Here is a 21,674-nt window from a genome sequence, read left to right as displayed (position 1 = left end):
GAGTTTTGGTGGGAAAGAACCTCTTAGAACTTCATGTAGGTGAAAGAACAGTCAGGACACCAGTATCAGTGTGTCCTACAGTGTATGTGGGACCTCCCATCCTACTGCTTACAAATCAAGCAGCTCACTGCACTACCCAGATTAACAACCTAGCATTCTCAACTGCCTGTCTTCATGCCTCAACTTCCCTGATATAAAATTGCAATATGATTTACTTCAAAATCCTGCTTAAGAATGCCATCCTTATGTTACATGCAAACTATAGAAAATGAAAATGCTTCCCATTTACAGGAAGGAAAATGTGCAAATTTTATTGTATTCCTAAATCTTACTACATAGCATGCTATCAATAAATATTTGCTGGATTCAATTTGATTGTATTCCCTTTTTCATTCTGACAAAAAGAAGCCGAGTGGTACGAGAATTTCATAATTCCCTTCCCATTAAAAAAGGTACATCTTAGACAAATAATTTAAAGAAAACTAATTTACTGAGGCAGCAGAAATTATTTAAATGAAACTAAGCTTCTTTTAAACCTGTAGGTCATTTCTCAGTGGCCATAGTCCTGGAGCAATGAGAAGATCATGCCTTTGCCTTGCTTTTGTTTATTTACTTCACATGGTATATAAAAGATGGAACCAACACACACACACACACACACACACACACACACACACACACACACATACACACACACACACACACACACACACACACACAAACACACAGGGAAAAGAAATTTCTCTAATTTTCTGCTGATGCTGAGAAAATAAATAGCCCACAGACCATAAAAGTTGTAGGCTTCTTGGTTTTCTCCCAGCTGACAGCTGGTAGCTAAGTATACTAATCTCGAAAACAGAAACAATGGTGAATTTAACAGTAAAGACTGTCTCTGAGGTTCTTCAAAGGCATGTCGTAAAGCTATGTTTACAGAAAGGATGGGAAGCACTGACAATTCTTCTTTAAAAAAAAAAAAGCACAAGGAAACGAAATTCAAACATCCTCCTGCTGACATCATCCGGCTTGTAAATATACAATGCTGTGTTTACAAGCCACAGATTTATCACTTACAGTATCCCAGGCAACATGGCTGCACCAACAGAGATGAGGCAGGTGGGAGACTTCTCATTGAGGGTTGCTTGCTAGTGATCCAGGACACCTGTCCTTTTTTGTGGTAATTAGCCATGAGAGGACAGTTTCGTGTCCTAATCCCTACCAATGATGACTAGGTCCCTTTAATCCATCTCATTGAGTGAGCTTTTTAAAAAGAGAGAAAAATAACAATTCCTCTACAATTAGAAACAGATTCTGCTACATAAACAGATTACTTCACGCTGAATGCATCAATAAAATACAGAAATAATAGTGGTAGAATAGTAAGCTTGTTGTTAGAGTCCAAAGATCTATTCATACAGTGGGTTTTGTGCATCTTAAGTCACATGGTACTTTTGTGTTTGTATCTCTCAAACACTGAAACATTAAGGCTGGCTCCGGGACAAGCACTTAACTCTTGCACCTAGTTTGTCATCTGTTTGTATTCCTCAAGTAAAAGGCTGCCCAACACCCTTCTCAAACTTCCTGCTGTCACCAGGCTCCTGACCTGCTTCCTGCTGATAAGTCCTGAGTGTGTTCAATATCCTCAGGAAAAGAAATAGCTCATTGTGTACCCGAGGGAGCTCACTCTATGGGAAAAGCCACATTCTCTGCGTGACTCTTCCTGTATTTTCTTCACAATTACCTACGCAGCAGAGACTAGAAAGACGTCTTCTCATCCCTCTACTTCTGGGTGACCCAGTTCCTGGGTTTCCTTTACTTTTTAATCAGCAAGCTTTTTCTTAAAATTTATTTTATGATCATTTCTTATGTCATAAACACTGTGGAGACAATAATGTACCAACCCTCCTTTCTAATCTTTTGAAACATTTGTCTATGACGTTAGCAGTATTATGAGGTTTGGATACAGATTAAGGGCAATGATGAAGAATAAGCTCAAGAAAAGAAAATATATCAAACAAATACAATTTTTCTCTTTTTCCAGCTGAAATGTCATGTTGCTTGAGGTCTCAGATTGCAAATGAGAATGCTCTTCATCTTCTGGATTGGCTAGACTCCTCCAATCAGTGGTAGTTAGAGGCACACACATGCCATCACTCCTGAAGCCCAGAATGCCAGGAGCCAAAACTTAAATGAGAACCATGGCCCTAGTTTACATTTAAGTACAAAAACTTGCTGACTTTCTCTTGCCGAGTACCATTTCCTTCTGCAGAAGGTTTATACAACAATTGCTTAATGATAAACTTGATCTTTATTTCTTATTTTGCAATATTGTATTAGACACTTTATCCAAGCAGAGGAAATAGTTATCATTTTGTTAATTATGCAAAATATTTGAGAATATTTTTCCTCTTTAATGAATACAGATGCTGCATTTGTATTACTTTATATTTAAATAAGAATCACTAAACCCTTTTAAATATTTTCTTAATTTCCAATACATTTTTATTACAACCTAGGTGATGAGACTAAATTCACACTTAACTCATTTTAAGTAGCATCATAGGGAAATTATGAATATTTCTTTTTGATAAGCTACCTGAAGCAAGGTGACTTGTTCAGTTAACAAATCAAATCAAGAGAGACTTAAATCACGCAAGTTTTAAAACCACAGTTGTGCTTTTGATTGCTTGATGCAGTAAACCTGAACAGAACACACTCATTATCGGAAGAACACGCTAGCTAGTCAGAAGGAAATCTGAGAGAACACTTGAGCAGCTTGCCAGCAATGTTTAGGTAAGTGACAGTCAGCAAACTAAATAGTATGAAAATTAATACAGAATTGGTTTTCACCGCTAAGTGATAATGTAATTGTAACTCCACCACAAAGCAGAGGTTTCCCATTTTTTACTGTTGAAAAGTAAGAGTGTAAAGTCTGATGCTTGTACAGCGAACCCCTAATGCTGGTTCATCTATAACTGATGAAGCCAGTTGACATGGCACTATTCACAAAGACCCCTGTTGTAGCTTTGAATGTCATCACCCAGAGAAACTTATGTGTAGTCAAGAGTCTGGCTGTGTAGACATCACAGCTTCTCTTTTTCCTCCCACGACTGTTTGGAAATCATGATGTCTACCACACCTCAGTTAGTCAACATACCGACCTCGATGTTGTAATTTGTCTCAAACATTTCACTTTAAGGATCTTTTAAAGCCTTCTTTTTAAAAGACAATATGCTTTGTACACTTTCTTATCCTCAAATAATCTCATAAACAGTATCTTTATAGTGGCCTCACCAATTGTCAGTGCACAGGTATTCAGAGTGATTGCTACCATATTGTAAAAAGCATTCCCTTGTTGACTGTCACTCAAATCACAAATCCGTCCTAAAACCACATCCACTTTATACTATTTACACTTATTATTATTATTATTAAATATTCAGTACCTGAGAAGTATAAACATGGTTCAAACATCAAACTATTATCTGTGCTTGTTAAGAGACTAATTGTTTGGGGTTTTGTTATTTGTTTGTTTGTTTTTCTGTGTGTGGAGTACCGGGACATTGATTCTAACTAAGATCAGGGGTGAGGTGGCCTCTTTCCTAGGAGACATAATTAAGGGAAAGACACAATTGAAGAAGTGGGGATTGACAAAATGAGAACCATCTCAGTTGGAAAGCTGGCCACGGGCATAGCGGGGGAAGTCATTTTTTGAAAGGCAAAGTGTGAACTGGAAATAAAAATAATTGGCTCTGTGTAGAGCAGCACAGGAGTGGAGACATCCACTAGTTTCTCTTGAACTGCCTGTCAGGACAAAAGGACGCCGCTTTCTTCCTCTGTTCTTTCTTTTGCTTTCCTTTTCACATTTCTTCTCTCTCTCTCTCTCTCTCTCTCTCTCTCTCTCTCTCTCTCTCTCTCTCTCTCTCTCTCTCTCTCTCTGTCTCTCTCCCTTGTTTTTTGTGCCTTCTCTCTGTCACTTGAGAAGATGTCCTCTTGTAGCTCAGGAATAGCCTCCAACTTGCTATGTAACTGAGGCTCTCCTTAAACTTTTCACGTCTTGCCTCCACCTTCCAATTTCTGAGACTTGTAAAACACCACCACACCCAGTTAGTGGCTTTGTATCAACTCCTCTGTTCTCTTATGTTTCTCACTTTTCCAAGTGTAAGGAAGACATGAAACAGAGGCTGGTAACAGACACTGAGAAGGAGAAGGCTTAAAGTCTTCTGTAAATCAAGGACAACTGTATGGCTTCCCGGGGTGGTTCATGGGTAAGAACCTTTGTGACCGCTAAACGTGTGCAAGAAGTAAAGCTCAGGCATGGATGATGTTGAACTGGAACCAGGAGAACCTCTCAAATACTGGTTCCAGCAGCTGCCTCTCTTGTTTTCCAAAGTTTTGCATGTCCTTTGCATTGGCCTCACTTGATTCAGTTCTTTTGCTGGTGGTTGATGATGACCCGTTGACCCCTTCCACCCAACGTTCATGTCACCTACAGGAGGACCTCGGGTACCACTCTCCCTGCTGTCCTCTCACAGGCACACCTCCTCAGCTCTTTGCAGTCTTTTGAGTAAGCCTTCCCATTGAGGATGGTCATACAGTCCCGGCTTCTTAGGTTGGTGGGATCTATTATAATCTCAAACCTTAAGAAAGAAAAAAAAATTAATGTAATCAGTTTATTAAGTGGAATATGAAGAAACAACAAAAAAGCATTCTTCTTGTGACAAACATCATAATCTATATCCCCAGGATGTTTTTGCTGAGGAGATGGGGCCAATTAACTCTATTTTCAGCCCCTCTGTCTCCATCTCATTTTTAGAAGTCACAGACCACGCAGAACAACAAGAACTGTTCTTAAAGCAGATACTCACTCTGATTTTACTGCTAATTTAAAGTTATCTACCTTTTCTAGGGCTCAGTTTACTTAACTAAAAATATGATTACATTACTATGTCCTGTTGTCTCATAGAAAGAAAATGGAATCTGCTCTAACAAAGCTTTAAATATAATAAACTTTCATTAAAAAGTAGATTTACTCCCATAATAGAACTCCATGCATGGCTCATCTGAATGCTTCTGTAGTAAATAATATTTTAAATTTAAATTTTACAGTGTGGAGAGCCAAGACATATCTGAGACCATAGCCTATCCTGGCTATTGACAGATTATATGTCCTTGGCTGACCATTATTACATCTAAGTCTCCTGGGTGTCTCTTTAATTATTTGTCCAAAAGAAATCTTTTCTTCCTTTTCTTTTTCTTTCTCCTTCTTACTCACCCATTGCTGAAATCAGTCAGGAAAACATCTGCTGATTATTTGATAACTTTCTTCATCATCTCTCCCACCACGTTTTCTAAGCCATCTCAACACAAGCACCCCTGGACATCCTCCTGCAAGCACACTCTCCAATCCAAAACAGATGCTCCCTAATTACTACTGAATCTCACTGCAAATCTCTATATCAAATGCCTCTCCCACAGAATGTTCTAAAGGCTTACAGTTCAAAGGAATAAGGCGTGCCATCTGTCCACAGCCAGGCCTTACCACTGCCATTGCGGGAGAGACCTGTCCAATAAGAGTAGAAAAACTCAGAGTAGCTCTGAGGCATGGCAAAATCCTGTGAAAGGCACACAAGAAAACCGTTAGCTTTGAGATGTTTCAATGAGGAATACAGGGACATGTGGCCCTAGAACAGATTCTAAAAGAATAATACGGAGACTTCATATGTGATACACACACACACACACACACACACACACACACACACACACACACACAGCAGAGTCAAGAGGGAAAGACACATGCCATGAAGCCCTTTAGAGATTTGTCCAGTAAATACCTATTCTTAAGGAATAAGATTAAACACAAAATTGGTATAAAATATGAAAGGAACTGAATGTGATGGTGCATGCCTTTGATCTCAGCATTCAAAAAGCAGAGGCCCATTGGCTCTAAGATAGCCAGTATATAGTGAGACTGTGTCTCAAAATACAAATGAGGGAGAGACAAGACAGACAGTTATTGCCATTACACTTGGTTAATGAATTAAAACAAAGCAAAAGCAAGTGGAAGAAGGATTTACAAAATAAAGTGAAATTATTCTAGAAAATGAAAAAAATTGAAAGTACAAAAATGGAGAAGTAATTGCTATAAATACCAGGGAAAAATTATGAGTGAGAACACGATTATGGAGCAAAGAAAAGAGAAGAGAATTTAGAAAGAAGACATGAATCTCACACTAGGCAGAAGGGAAAAAATGTAAACTTCTGTATACACATATGTGTTTCTTACATACACATAGAGTCATACACTAATATATGACAATTCCTTTTCCAGTAGTTCACTGTAAAAGCAAGCATTGTAATCTTTCTTTTATATTGGGCTGCTAGCCTGGCTTTGAATATTTATATATGTGTGTTTAAATTGGGGCAATCAAAAGGCAAGAAAGTAGTACGAGCTCATGTAGATTTCAAGAAAAAGGAAATGAAAGTGGTATGAAGGCAAGAAATGGAGCAGGAAGGGAGAAATGGGGCGCACATATACATATATACATACACACATACATACATATTTGATTACAATTATTTGGTGGAGTAAATTTTCTTTTTCTAACTTTTTATTGTTTCTCTGAATTTTACATCATGTCCCTCATTTCTACTCATCTCCCCCTCTCCTTGTATCTACCCTCCACCCTTGCAACCTTCCCCTCAACAGAGAAAAAAAAAATCTCATTGCGGAAGCTGTAATGTGTCACAGTGTGTCCCACTGAATACCCTTTAATCCGCACTTCTTTGCAAATGTTCATTGTGATGACTCATCAATACTGGAATCTCACTGGACCCCTCCTGGACATCGTATTGATGCCCAGTGTCATGGAGATTCTGTAGTTTTGGATCTATAGGGCTGGTTCCTTCATGCGTTCTAGCAGTTCATCAATGGAGTAGATGTTGGAGTTAGCCAAATCAAAGTACCAAATCTGTGCCTAACAGGTATCTGAGCTGGTCAGCCTGCCGGCTCTCCCATTTCCATGCCCTTGGGGCCAGCTTACCACCAACCCTCATTACCAGAGCCAGCTCTATCCTGGGACAGGTCCTGTTCTCGCAATTGTTGCAGCTGTTGAGGGACATGGCCAGTTCTCCCACTCTCATGACCCTCGGGCCAGCTCTTTTCATAGACGGTGAGGGATGAGAGAAGAGAGAAGGCCATCTCCCCTCACTCTTACCACCAGCCAGCAAACGAGAAGCAGGCCTCGATTTTCCACCATTATGCCCTCAGAGCCGGCCCATCTGCAACCCCCACATCCAGGGACAGCTCTCCTGTAAGGCCCAGGTGAGGTGCAGGGTCTGCTCTCCCACAGCTGGCTAGGGGAGGCATCAGCTCTTCTGCTCTCATGCCTCCAGGGTCAGCCCTCCCATAAGGCCCGGTTGAGGCGTGAGGCCAGTTCTGCATAGCCCTCAGATGTCATTATGTCCCTGGGCCACAGCCCAGACCAGTGACATCTGCCTGGCCTTTGGTGGTAACAGATCCTTGCTGCTTCAAGGCCATGGACTTGGATGTGGATCCTAGTGGCAGCACAGGCCAGGACACCACCATGGTTCCAGATGGCATCATGCGCTGGCTACTGACATCAGGCTGTTCCTCACTCCCCTCAAGTCTCTGGTTCTGCCTCTCTTTATTGTGCACACATCCCTCTGCTTCTCTTTCTCTTCCATTTCTCCACCACTTACTTATTCCTCTTAGAGGTGCCCCAGGCTCTGAGTGTCTGAGGTCATCTCAGAATCTGTCTCAAGAGTGTCGTGTCCCCTTGTGCATTACAACTCTGGGCAGGGGACATGATAGGCATGGTCTGCCCCTCCCAGCTCCCACCCCCTCCTCCCAGGCCTGTACAACACCACAGTGGTCATCTCAGGTTAGCTCCCTGTCTCATGGAGACAGTCTGGTGGGCATCTCAGCATGTCACACCTGTCTTGGGTTCACTCCTGCCTAGGGCCCTCAGTCTCAGGTGGGGTTCTTCTAATCTCTGGCTTGCTTCTGATCCTGGGAGCCATCAGGACCTGCCTGGCACTGGTCATTGTCTCAAGTGACCTCCATGTCCGAGTGCCCTCGCACGGTACTGATGGTAGTCTGGGGCTCACTTTTTTCCAGGGAATGCTAGGCTACTAACTATTCAGATGTGCATAGGTCAGAACACTGAAAATAGCCTCTCTCTGCTCTGCCACCTACAGAGGGACATGTGACACAGCAGCCACACCTGCAACAGGTCTAGGGGCAGGGACAGAATATTTTTCAATTCAAAACTGTATAACATTTATAATGAAAAGGCAAGCAATACTATATCACTTTTCTGAGATAGCACCAATATTTATGTTCTTTCCACCCCATCCCAAACAGATAAATTAGGACATTTTCTATGTGCCCATTGATTGAAGGGGTAGTTGAACTATTTCTCATATATGTGTGCAGTAAGTATTTCGGTAGAACACAGCTTTTACCTTCTTCAAGGATCATTTGAATTGATAGGAGTAAGATTTGAGCTGTTAGCAAATGTAGAAATCTGTGGGTCACAAGCTTGACTCCTACAATGTTCTTGCCCTGTTCTTTTGTGGAATTTCTTCAAATACTAAGGCTCAGGAACTCACCAGCTCTTCCTGTGTGCTTATCTTCAGCATGGTGGCATTGTCAGTGAGGCAGAAGTATTCACAGCCCTGCCAGTTTTTACTCTCTTTATAGAACTGGTAGCATTTGTCCCCATGCCACTTCCATTTTTCCGGGCAAGGACTGCATCTGTGTCCTTGGAAGAAAGCAAACACACTTTGTTTAGTTATTTCTTCATGGATCTGCTGTTTCCTCTTTTGGAAATAAACTATATTTGATATTCCATGAAGTGGCTTATAGCTCTTAGATATTTGAATGAACACCTGTGCTACCCACCCACTCAGCACTAGGGATGATGGTATAATTGGTGGTGAGTCAGTGAAAGTCAAAGCAGACAGTGCAGTATTGGATTTGGTGATGAATGACTGAAACATCCTTGCCTTTGTCACACGGAATGTGGACAGAACATCCCTTCATGAGGGGCCTCATGTAACTATGCTGTGGTTTGGATATGAAATTCTTCCACAGGCTCATGAGCACTGGGGCTATAGTTTTGACCTGGTGGGCTTTGGACAAGAGATTGGACCCAGGTAGCTTTGGTATCATTAATGGCCTGATTTCTTGATTGACTCAGAAGATAGTGGAAGGTGATGGAAATAGGAGCTAAGTTAAGAAGTCAGTCACCAGAGCATGTTCTTGGGGCTGCATCGTGCATAGCACTCTCTGTGTATGCCCTTCTCTCTGTTTCAAGTGTGGCTCGATGCAGTGGCCTTCACTGCCGCCATGGGCTGGAATGTCTGAAGCTGAAGCTAAGCAGAGTCTTTCCTCCTTTCAAGTGGTTTATTAGGTACTCTCAGGCGTATTATCTCTTTTACCTGTCCATGGTTGCATCACTATCTACTTCTGGAGTGGATGGAGATTTGGACACTGTTTACTATACATTTGGGCTGCATACTGAGACATATACCGTGCTTTCTGTTAACATTTTGCTTTGAGACAGGGACTTATAAATTGACCAGACCAATGACAGAAAAAAAAAAAATTCCCCAAGACACAGCACACCCATGAATGTTATATGAGCAAGCACATAAACATTGACATGTTTCAGGGGAAATGCATATTTTTGATGAGCTATATGAATGTATATCATGAAATGTACTGCTTTCCTACGTTTAGCTCATGACATATAGAACTGGTGAAACAATGGCCATAGAGTTCCCAAGTTGAACATGTGTACTCACTTTGAGCTCCTCGTACAAAGTCCCTGTCTATGTAGAAAGTCCCAGGTGGCAATATCTACCCCATGGTAAATGCAGCAAAAATGTTCAGCAAGGCAACACTCTAAGGCAGGTCAATCAGTTTTATGATGCACGGAAACTACATTGTCCCAAAATATGTGGTCATTTTTCTTTTTTTTTTCACTAGATTTTGAACATACAGGATATTACTCAGTTTGTATCTATGACTCAGGCTTTCTTTCCTGCATATTAAACTCCTCACACAGCATTCATTTTTAGTTCCTGACTTTTATATGTCACCTCATATTTAAATTGAATATGGTTCGCATAGGTTTTTTTCAAGGTTTTGTTTTGTTATTGTTGTTTTGTTTCTGCTTTTGTTTTTGTTTTTGTTTTGTAGTCAGCTGGATGAGAATCCTGAATTATCTTTTTGATTATTTTGAATCCTATAAAGAAAAAAAAACACTCCACTGGGCTGTCAGAGAAACAAGAAAAGAGTGAGTTATGGTAAATGAGGCTACTAGTCATGTGGAAAACAACGACTTAGAGAAGTGTGCCTTGAGACACTGTTTACCAAGAAAATCACTGACTAGTCTGCTTACGGGGGAAGTGGTGTGGGAGGGACGACGATGCAACTGTGGTGTTTTAGAGTTTCCAAAGAAGAAACCAACGAGGAGTGAAAAATGTAGGTTGCTTCCTATGCTTGGGTTATAGAGAGGGCAGACTTGGATATATGTTCTACGATGAAACTTTCTAGAGAGGAGAATAGTGAGATTGTTGGGGGGGGGGCAAGGGCTGAAGTGATGTTTACAGTTATAACCAGTGATAGGTTTGGTTTGCTCATTATTGTCATTGTCACTACCCTTGATCCTTTGTAAGATTCACAATTTGAAAGAGAAACAAGCCACAGGGAACTAAAACATCTGTGACTTATTTCATGTTCTCTGAAGTTTGAAGCAACCCCTGCATGAGTCTAAAACGCTGAAAATGGCAGTTATGACTTTCATTGTGCTAGATTAGTAAGCCACTCTAAGTGAGCCACATTCCTGTGTTTATTTGCTGGTGGTGCTGCTTTGATCACTCTAAATGAACTACCTCTCTTGTGTTAAATTCTCACATTTGAAGATTCCTTTTCTGTATCATGGCACAAACATGTATAAGCAACTATATTCCAATGTCTGATTATGATTACGCAGCTCAAACTGTTTATTGAGGTAGCAGGAAAAAAATACTTCTAAAAAAAATACATGGTTCTAGTTATGCGGATGCAAAACTGAGGTTTAGATAGAACAGTTGCCAGAGGCCAGAGTAAGAGGGACATGCTCACCTCCACTTTTGTTGTAAAGTTCCTGACACAGTTTTACAGCCACCTGCTGCAGAGTTCCCATGAGCTTCCTGTTCTGTGTCTGGAGAGACTGCAGTTGTCGGGAGATGTTCCCCAGCCTTTCATCCTTTTCAGTGATGCTGTCTTGCTGGATATTGGAGAGCTGGTAGAACTGAAAGACTAAGCCATGTGACCAAGTCAGACTCCTCATATGATGATCTTATGCCTGCTTCTATTTTCCACACATGGGGGGGGGGGCAATAAAGCATAAAGTTTATCAGCTTAGTACTGAGAGATCATATTGCCACATGGAATGGCATAGTTAATTGCATTATCTCAGGCAAATTTGCATTTCTCCCGCTGTTGAAAAAATGTGAAGTCATAATAGTGGTTCTTAACTTTAGAAGTGAAGAATCCAATCCCAAACTATTTTCCTGCTCAATAAATATTTTATGCACAGCTGAACCAATCTAAAACTATAAATCTCTTCATTTATTGACTATTTATTATATTGAATATTGGAAATATGGTATATGCTATTATTCATTCCATTATTAAAATATTCAGATCTCATTTCTGCATTTTTGTAGATGGGCAGTTAGTGTCCATGAGGATAACTAACTTCTTTAGTGTCACTCAACTAAAAGCATTTCAACACAGATTTGACCTTCACTTTTCTAAATCTCAAGAAATGTGTCATGAGTCATGAGAGTTACTTTGCATCCTTAGAAAAAAAGGTGATTACAAAACAGTGCTATATCAAGATTATGCAAATGTTGCAGAAGAGAGAAGTAACAGGCTCTCTTTTTAATTTTTTAATTGAAGTTCATCAATTCAACTTTTACTTCAGACAAAATCAACTTATGACCTTTGATCCACTTTCCTGTGTGGCATTTGCCTGTAGTCACCTTCAGAAGTTCAGGAAGGGCCTGTGCATTCTTACCCTAATGAAGCAAATTTACCCAAATCTATTAAGGAACATAACATTGGGACTTTGAAATCAAAGTTATTACACAAGCAATCTTCTTTATTTGATTTTTTACACTGTTTTTCAAAACAACTGTATCACTTCCCAGCTTTTTTTTTCCCCACAAATGTGACTTAGCACTTCTATGCTCCCTGTGTAGAGAAGGTGGATGTGTGCAAAAATAACTTCCCCCTGCCATTCATGCTCTCTAAAGTGGCAATTTACATACCAAAATGTAAACAGACACAGTACTTATCTCAAGCAGAATGATTTCTGCTGACTGAAAAATGCTTGCTGTATTTCAAGACGTATCAACTCCTAGTCAATTAAACAGTTGCCTTTAGAAGGAGGGAGGAGAAATGGGATGTAAAGTGAATTAATAAATGAATAAAGAAAGAAAGCAAGGAAGAAGGGGAGAAAGAAAGAAAGAAAGAAAGAAAGAAAGAAAGAAAGAAAGAAAGGAAGGAAGGAAGAAAGAAAAGAAAGAGGACAAGGTTCCAGAATTAAGGTTTTTAAAAACTAATAGGAAGTCTCCTCCTAGACAAAGCAAGGAACCAGGAACCTCTGCCAGGGTAAAGTGCAGACTTACACACAAGGCCCAGGGCTGCCAGGCCGATGAGCAGCACCAAACACAAGGTCAGCAAGGTCAGGGCCACTGGGCGCCAAACTGATGAGGGTGTCCCATTCTCTGCAGGGAACAAAGAGAAAGTAAGGTTGCCTTTTCTTTCTCTTGGATTAAAGTCAGCCATCATCAGGCACAGAGGCTGGAGCACCATGTAGATGCAAAATGAAGGCAGTCAGGGCTTTGCCTTCTGTCCTCACAATCTTTACCACAAAACCCATTTAAGTCTCACTTTTACATCTAGTTCATTCACAAGTCCCACCATTTCTATCCTTTCCTTGAGGCACACATTATGCATTACCGTGACATTTAAATGGTTGTTTTAGAACTTAGGCTTGTCAGAATTCTGACTGTGTACGCCAGGTGTGATACACACCTCCACTCCTAGCATTAGGGAGGCAGAGATAAGCTGTTCTCTGTGGGTTGGATGCCAGCCTGGTCTAATAGTAAGTTCCAAGCCATCCAAGGCTGCATTGTGAGACCCTGTCTCACAAAACAAAACCAACAAATTGAATGTGAAAGATCATTGCATATGTCTGACATGAAACTAGACACGGTGCTACACACCTGTAATCCCAGCGGCACAGGCAGAGGTAGGGGCACTAGGAGTTCAAGGTCATCTTTAACTATGGTAGAGAGTTAGAAAGCAACCAGTGTTGACACAAACAAAGAAACAAACAAAAACCCCAAAGAATCCCAAACCTTACCAAGGTTCAACTTTTCACGCCATCAGGAAAACCATGCAATTAATTTGTTCTTAATTTTGCATAATATGCCATGCCCCCAGTGTTCCACCTATGTGTCTTTAGGAAAGTAAATGACGTGTTTATCATCAGAAATGATGGTTTTATTGTTTTGTGTGTATGTGTGTGTGTGGGGGGGGGAAGGTTCTTACATGACAGTTGCAATTGGTAGGAATGTTATATATTCATTTACTAGATTTATATCTTCTTGAAAGTAAAATATAGAGGAACACGACCATCAGTTTCTCAGAGATGGGTTTACCTATATCAAGCTTCACACCAGTCAAATACTAAATAAAAACAGAGAATGAAACACTATCTTGGGTTCATGGGAAGTGTAAACCAACTATCCTATAATTATGGTGAAGTGCCAGGATTCATGGTACCATCTGGAGTGGAGGCTTATTTAAAGCCACAAATCTGTTTCAAGGCTATCCCCTAGTGAGGCATCTGGAGATCCACAAAAGTATTTATTGCAGCCATAAACTCTCTAAAATTGTTTTAGAAGATCTAAAACAATTTAACTATTAAACCTATTTGAATCAAATCAGGAATTCCATAATCAGGGATTAATTCATTTGAACAGCAAAGAGTACATCCTCCAACAAGATCCTGTAGGAAGTTTGTTCAATCAGAGCTGGTCAATACCTAGAAAGTAACAGCTCAAACCAATGCCAGGTGTTTTTTCTTTTTGGTTTTTCGTGACAGGGTTTCTCTGTGTAACCTTGGCTGTCCTGGACTCACTTTGTAGACCAGACTGGCCTTGAATGTAGCCTTGATTGTCCTGGACTTGCTTTGTAGATCAAGCTGACTTTAGACTCACAGTGATCCACCTGCCTATGCCTCCCTGGGTGCTGGGATTAAAGGCATGCCCCACCATGCCTGGCTCTAATGCCAAATTTTAGAGAGATGCAGCAGTGCACAACTGACAGGGTACTCAGGGGTTGGAAGCAATTCTGAGGTGCATCACAGTACAGACTTTGCAAAATACTGGATCCCTTCCAGAGATCTCTCATGCCTACTGAACTTCCCCAAATGGCTCCTGACAGCATGTCAGAGGCTGAAAACAGTACCGGGAGGGAGTGCATCACAGTACAGACCTTGTGAATACCAGATCACCTCCTAGACAGCCCACATGCTGTCTTTAACAGGATGACTCTTTTTTAATTAGTTTATTCAGATTACACCTCAATTGTTAGCCCATCCTTTGTAACTTCCAGTTCCTCCCTCCCTCCCGCTTTCACCTTATTCCTCTCCCCTATGTCTGGTGACTGAGGGGGACCTCCTTCCCCATTATATGATCATAGCCTATCAAGTCTCATCTTGGTAGCCTGCTTATCCTTTCTCTGAGTGCCGCCAGACCTCCCCACCAAGGAGAAGTGGTCAAATATGGGGCACCAGAGTTCATGTCAGAGTCAGTCCCCACTCTCCACTCAACTGAGTAACAGGATGTCTTGACAGAGAAGCTTCTTCCAGCAACAGAGAATCACAGCTAATGTGCTGAGAATGAAACCTTGGAACACTCAGTCCTAAATGGTATGCCTCCATCAAATCCCTCCCCTCGGGGTCAGAGAATCTTGCCAAAGAGGAGCCAGGATGAGTGTAACCACCAGAGGGGATGGAAAAACACCAGGGAAATAAGGATGTATCAACACAGCTGGACCAATGCACCTACCTATGAACTCACAGACTGGCAGGCAGCATGCACAGGGCCTGCATGAGTCTGCATCAGATAGGATTCCAACACCAAAATGAGAAGTGAATACATGCCTCCATTCCTAACCTAGAAGCTGTCTCTAGTTGGTAACCACTTGCAGATGAAAACTTAGTTTTCTCCAATGGAAGCTCATTGGAGAAACAACGCACTCTTAGGAGCAGGCCCCATGGCCAGCAGTAGATAGACAACACAAAACGAATTCAATGGCAACTTTGGGTTTTCTTTGTCTCATAATGTTTAGTCAGGACACTTATTTAATTTTACTTTTATTGTTACTGCTACTACTACTACTACTACTACTACTCTTTAGCTTACAGATCCTTTGCATATAGATTACAGATTCCAATTCTGTGTTTTTATGGGATTGCTCTGTGTGTGTGTGTGTGTATGTGTGTGTGTGTGTGAATGCGAATATCTTGTGGTTTTTGTTTGTCTCCTTTTCTTCTACTTGTTTTGTCCTATTCAATTTATTTTATCATTTTTATCTAGATTCCTATTTGTTTTCTAATGAGAGACAGAGAGGATGTGGATTCAGATGGGAGGGGAGGGAAGAAGAATGTCAGAGGAGTTGGAGGAGGGGAAACTAACCAGAATATATTGTATGAGAAAAATCTATTTTTAATAAAATCTAATAAAAACACTGCCTCCTAGAGAGACCCTTTATATTATATATTATAGGCACAATGATGTGAACTGGCCACTATTGCCATAGAGAAGAAGGAAAGATAGCAGAGACAAAGGACATATGATGCCTATCCCCCTGAACTTACAGGAAAATAAATCAAAATTCATAGAGGACACACATGAGTGTAATTTATTTATATTTTAAAATATGATTCACTTTCTTAACAATCGTCTCAGTAGTTAGAAGCATTACAAAGCCCTTTTCATTGATTATAGCAATTTTATTGTTACACCACCTGATTTAATGACTTCCAGTAACTTGAATTGCATTTGAGACAAAAGTCCCAGAATACCCTGCTTTTTTTCTTAATTTCTCAACAACACTGATGTTCTAATGCTCTACTCATAAAACCCTTCTGCTACGTCGTTGCAGCCCTCAAACTTAACTCTACCGCAGTTCTTTGTGTTCTCCCGGCCTCTGCTTCTGCAACCAAGCTCCCACGAGAGAACAGAGATGAACTTCACAGCCCTTTTTTCCTGGATGCTGTTTTCCCCTTCTGGCTGCTTTTTGTTGTTGTTATGAGTTTAGAGTTTTTTAATTCCGCCCCAAGTATTCCTAACAATGCTGAACCGTCTCTCTAGGGACCACCTCCACCTTAGTAAGAGATTTTTCACAAAAATAAGCTGCTTGGGAGGTGCTTAATTTTGGCTTGGATTCCTTGTCATTTTGGGTCTTGAAGGAGAGCCCTATGCTATCTCCTGAGGCATGTTTAGAGAGAGGCATGGGTAGGCCAAAGAATGATATAACATCCCCAGGAATGCTGAGATATATACAGAAGAGACCATCATCTTCCTGTGTCCTCTTAAAACCACTCTGCTCTAAAACACTGGAGTGCCAGCATAAAGTTTTGGGTACAAACCCTTTTGTTATTACAGGAAACTTGGCAGATGAAGAATATTGTCATAAGTGACTAGTTATTCTTCATTGGGCAGCAGAGGAAACCTCTACACTCCCCCAAGCCAAGAGCACGCCAGACACGAAACAGACAACCCTAAATAAGGGCTACCAGGAAAGCCCTGAAGGGCAGGTGATCTTAGAACCTAGACCAGAAGCAGAGCTTCAGCAATTTGTGCAAGGCCATGCTGGATACTCACGGCAGAGCTAGGATGCACTCATAATGCTTAGCGCTCCATTTCTTCCTAGGAAGAGTCCCCTGTGACCCTTCGTAATAAGTTCTAGTAACTCCAAAAGCCAGTTTATCCTGATCTAAATCCTAATCCAAGATTAGCACCTTGTTTTCCCTCCAAATTCTTGTCTTAATTTCCCTCATAATACATTCTGTCTCTGACATTGTACACCAGGCTTGATGTCCTCTCCACACTGCTATCCACAGAGTGGAAAAATCATCTGGTGCTCCAGCTTGCTTTTCTGGCAAATCTAGGCTGAGCCTTGTAGATCTGGTACAACTGATACCTTCTCTTAGGATGCACAAAACTAGTCATCAGTTCAGTCCTACGTGCCCTCTGTGGTCTCCGACATGACTTCAACAACACTAAGGACATTTCTTTTAACCGTTGATTGAGATTATTCTGTGTTTTCTAATGCCTCAAAAATAGGGCCTCCTCAGTGCCTACCATGGTGTTTAATATTTAGTGGGTATGTCTGAAAGATTTATGATATCATGGAAATGTGACTTATGCCTTATCGCTGCAATGATAGATGTTTAGAAATGAAACTAAAAAGCTGGCAGAAAAATGCAACAACATTGAGATAACAAGAGTAAGGCAAAACAGAACTCGAATTAACTTTTAAGTGTGTTTTGCAAATTATTACTAATGAAAGTGGGATTTTTTTCATATCATTTTGATAGGATAGGAGTTGCACTTCAGCAGGAATCTTGGTCCCTCTGTGACAGGATTCCACTACTCTTGATATTGTTCAGGTGAGCTGGCCATCCTGGGTTTCTTTTAAATTTACAGTGTGGTTTGGGTCTCTCTCATCTTAAAAATCAAATTTAAGATGTCCTCATTCAATCATGTGGCACCTGAGCAATAACATATTATATTTTCTAAAAATAATAGGAAGAAATGAAAAGAGAAAAAAATAATAGTTTCACTTCATCAGGTGCCTTTTTTTGATACATTGCTATAAAATAACCAATAACCTGACCTTGGGTGATTGCATACAGCAGTGATCTTGGCTCTTGAGAGACAAAGAGGGGAAGATTTTTAAATTGAGGAGCATTCTGAACTGTGGACGGAGTTTCAGCCTTTAAAAATGATGACTATGATGATAATAAACTTGTATTTTCTCCATATTGCTGAAATAGTAAATTATGTTTAAATGCTCTGTGGTATTTATTATTATTTTTAATATTCCACTGTTGCCATTCGTTGTCTTTGCCATTATTGAGTTAACTCTCCCAATGCTAAGGATGCTTCTTTCTGCCAGCATCCTGCTTCTACCTTTTCTGCTGCTCCTTTCTAGTGGCCTCCGAGAGTCTTCCTCTCCAGGCCTTGAGGATGCTGTTTCCTGGGTTCATTCCTACCAGTCCGTTTTGTTTTGTAGATTTCTAGTACTCTATTCCCTCCATTGGTGATCTGATTAGCTCACTTAAATTTTAATTTCCTATTCATATTACTTCAATTATTTATTCATTTATCATGCCAGAGTTCTCTGAAAACACAGAGGTCCTTAAGGTCCCCCTTATTTTCCTCTCATAAGTCTCTCTGCGGAGCATCCTCAGCCCTGCACACTCCCACCTCTGGTTCTTTATCTTGCATATCTTCCAAGGTAATATGTTATTATAAATAAAGCTGAGCTGGGAACCAGCCTCCCTCATAGCTCACCCCAGAGCATCTACTGTATTTGGCACAGTGTGCCCAGTCCTTGGCATACTTGATCTCAATTTGTGAAAATTTTGTGTATGGCTATTTCTTTTATTTTTGACTTTCTGTCTTCTTAACTGTTTGGTATTTTTATACAAGCATGATTGTTAAATGGATAACATTAAAATCTCAAAAAATACCTGTAGGGTTTATTTGTATTAGTTCAAACCTTCAAATTGAGTCTGAAATTGCCAAAAATTCTGATTTCTATTGATGTTTCTACAGTAGAGGTATATCAGAAAAAGGAAAGAAAATTATGACATTCCTCTAAATATTGATGTATCAGAAGATGAAACCAAGATACTGCAAAGGCAGGCTGAGGAAACCTTTTCCAGATGTTTGCCTCTGAGTCACTTCCTTATAGCCTTCTCTCCCTCTGTTCCAACTTCCATTTCTCTCAAGGAGGCTGCCGAAAGTTGGACCAAGGGCTTCATCTTGCCCCACCTCTGCCTCCACCCTTCAATCTCCGAGGCACTCATTTGTACACACTGTTCCTGCTTGCGCAGATCATTCGCCAGTTTGTAGGCAGAGGTTAAAAAACAAAATCACACACTCTCCTCTTGAAACCACAGTCCTGCGAGCTGCTAGCCCATGAGACTCACTGGACGAAGGCCTTTTCCCAACTGTATCACCAACACCCTGCGTCATTTCCTCCCTCCTATAGGCACTTAGTTCCAGGTGGAGGAAACTGGAAATCCCCAACATCCTTTAAACAGACCTCCTGGTAGTTTAGTGGGAAAACAAGAAACCATATCATCCGGCCTCAAGTGCACGGTCACTTATAAATAGAAAGTATACGGAACGGCTGGAATAGCTTTATGGAGGGAAAGGGGGAGCCTGAAATTTATTTAATGAAAGAAAGAGAGAAGAGTATGAAAATATGTCCTGACTCACGGATGTGAAAAGACCCTGGATCTGGTCGCAAGGGAAAGTATCTGACTTGAAGACCCAGGTGGGGCGTAGTTACTGCTGATAGAGACTGACATGAAAGTGTTAAACAGAACACTCTTGGAATTCACAAAGGATGGGATGTGGAGAAAAACACTTTCAGAATGTCTGTTTTTGTAGGCCTTGATAGCCTTGGATGCTTTATAATGGGGTTTTGTTACTTCTGCTTACAGTTAGATGAAGTTAATATGAACAAATGTGCATAAAGTACTTAAAGCAACGCCAGCCGTAGCATATGCATTGATACCCACCTTCCATCACTAAAGCTTTATAAGCAGTGAAATAAAAATCCCAAGACACTAAGGTCAAGTAGGCAAGTGGCCTACTTGATAACAGAACCTAACCATATGGCTCGGTATCTGAACTGTGCGGTGAGGTCTTTGCTCTAGAACCAAGCCCCGTGTCTGCTGTAGACCAAACAGGGAAGTTCCCTCTATGTGTGTGGATTGTGGAAATGAGTAGAACTGGAACTTTTTACTCTGTTGTAAAGCAGATAATGGTAAAGAGAACTGTAGGACATAGCTAAGTTAAACATCTTCTAAATATGATCCAATCATTTTAATATTCTGAAATCAACAGAGCAAAGGTGTGGGGACAGATTATGGTGGCGCGCACTTAGAACCCAGCTACTGAGGAGACAGAGATATAGGAAGGTTGCAGATCTAAGGCCAGTGGGCAACTTAGTGAGATACTCTCTCACACTGAATTAAAAGGAGTCTACAACGTAGCTCAATGGTATACTGTTGCCTACCTTGAGGAAGACCCTAAAGAAAAGGCTTGTGGGAGGGACTAGGAATCTGATGTAAATGAATCTGCTCTCCCTATGTAGATTACCAAAACCATGGAACTTCAGACCTAAGGGGACTCATTAAGAAGGATTTACTTCCAACACCCTTGAGATCACAGAGGGTAAAAGCAATACCTGGCGCTGACATGATTCCTCCAAGGTCTTGCAGATTCAGGATGCAGAAATTTAACAGATAACCCAGTGAATTAGCCTGCTAGGAAATCTCTCCCTTAAAGTCAAGAGTTCGAAACTGGCAAAAATAATATGGTCATTTTTATTAACCTAAATTTCCAAATCACGTCACAGTGAACAATCCTCATAGACAACAACAACAAGCTGACCTCATTAGGCCTTTGTGGAAAAGGAAAAAGGAAACTGATGTTGCTTTAAGGTATACACAATCTTATCTCTCTTTTCCTGCTATATCTAATCAGAAAGCCCACGTTCCCTCCTTGCAAACTGCCGAGCCAGCGATAGAATATTAGAGAATCAGACCTCTGTGTATATGCTGTTTCCATTTTCCAAATGTTCCATGCATGTAGACAAGTTGTGGAAAGTGCAGTTATCCCTCACTGCAAGGTGGAGGGAAGGATTCGCCCCCCCCTCCCGCCTTCCCTCTGCCTTGCACATGCCCAGGAAAAGTGCTTCATCTTACGCATTTCAACAGGGCTCTATTCTGCGTGGACTCTAAAAGGCAGGAGTAAGTACCTGAATGCCTGGGCTCTGGCCGTCTGGTGACAGTGGAGGCTCCAGAATACAGGCTTACGGTGGTGTCATCATCATCCAGCATGTCCCGTGTGCTGCTGTATTTGGCCTGCATCCCGATTCCTGCAGAGCTGCGGGTGAGAAGTGCTCAGATTGCTCCAGGCTGCCTGCCTACCTTCAGATACCTCAGGAAACCAGGCACTGAGAGGCATTCTTAATGGTCTCTCCCTGCAGGCTGCAGGGGAAGCCTCTGACTCCAGTTCCTGCGTGGAAAGGCCCGGCCCCTCCCCTGTGAGCCTGTATTCAGAATGCCAAGTTGTTCTGGCTGAGGGGAAATTGCATGTGTTTTCTGGCTGGGCGGTCCCCCGAGCAGTTATTACAATATCCTCCTATTTTCAGACCCCGTGTGTATCTGTTTACAAGTCTTTCAGAAATGCAGGGTGGGGATGATGAGCCCTCCCAGGAGCACCGAGGGCCTCTCTGACACTAAAGCATAATCAGAGCTGGATCACGTCTTACC

The 21,674-nt window shown here is 41.2% G+C and overlaps 1 protein-coding gene across 2 annotated transcripts; it reads right to left on the bottom strand.

The window, feature by feature from the left end:
* Positions 1-3,862: 3,862 nt before the first annotated feature.
* Positions 3,863-21,448, bottom strand: CLEC1A (C-type lectin domain family 1 member A). 2 transcript variants are annotated; one of them, XM_084766602.1, is made up of 6 exons: positions 21,158-21,448; positions 12,709-12,807; positions 11,156-11,332; positions 8,635-8,786; positions 5,494-5,612; positions 3,863-4,637 (listed from the first exon to the last, which is right to left on the bottom strand). In XM_084766602.1, the coding sequence occupies exons 1-6, from the start codon at positions 21,267-21,269 to the stop codon at positions 4,487-4,489; spliced, it is 810 nt and encodes a 269-aa protein (XP_084622728.1). In that variant the 5' UTR covers positions 21,270-21,448; the 3' UTR covers positions 3,863-4,486. The 2 variants fall into 2 exon arrangements, with proteins under 2 accessions (XP_084622728.1, XP_084622729.1); XM_084766603.1 differs by having other exon boundaries at positions 4,487-4,637; positions 5,494-5,560.
* Between the last annotated feature and the right edge of the window lie 226 nt (positions 21,449-21,674).

Source organism: Acomys minous, assembly GCF_964271855.1.
Source record: "Acomys minous genome assembly, chromosome: 17".
NCBI classification, from domain to species: Eukaryota; Metazoa; Chordata; class Mammalia; order Rodentia; family Muridae; genus Acomys; species Acomys minous.
Note: the sequence above shows the minus strand (reverse complement) of the source record. Positions and strands in the feature narration are given on the sequence as shown.

Bases quoted from the DNA above. Each gene is read 5' to 3' on its own strand.
- CLEC1A (XM_084766602.1), bottom strand. From the start codon at position 21,269: ATGCAGGCCAAATACAGCAGCACACGGGACATGCTGGATGATGATGAC. The intron at 8,787-11,155 runs GTGAGCATGTCC...CTTTCTTCCAAG, and splicing joins ACTTTACAACAAAAGTGGAG to GACACAGATGCAGTCCTTGC. The intron at 4,638-5,493 runs GTAAGCCTTTAG...TTCTTTCTTAAG, and splicing joins ACGCCTTATTCCTTTGAACT to GTTTGAGATTATAATAGATC.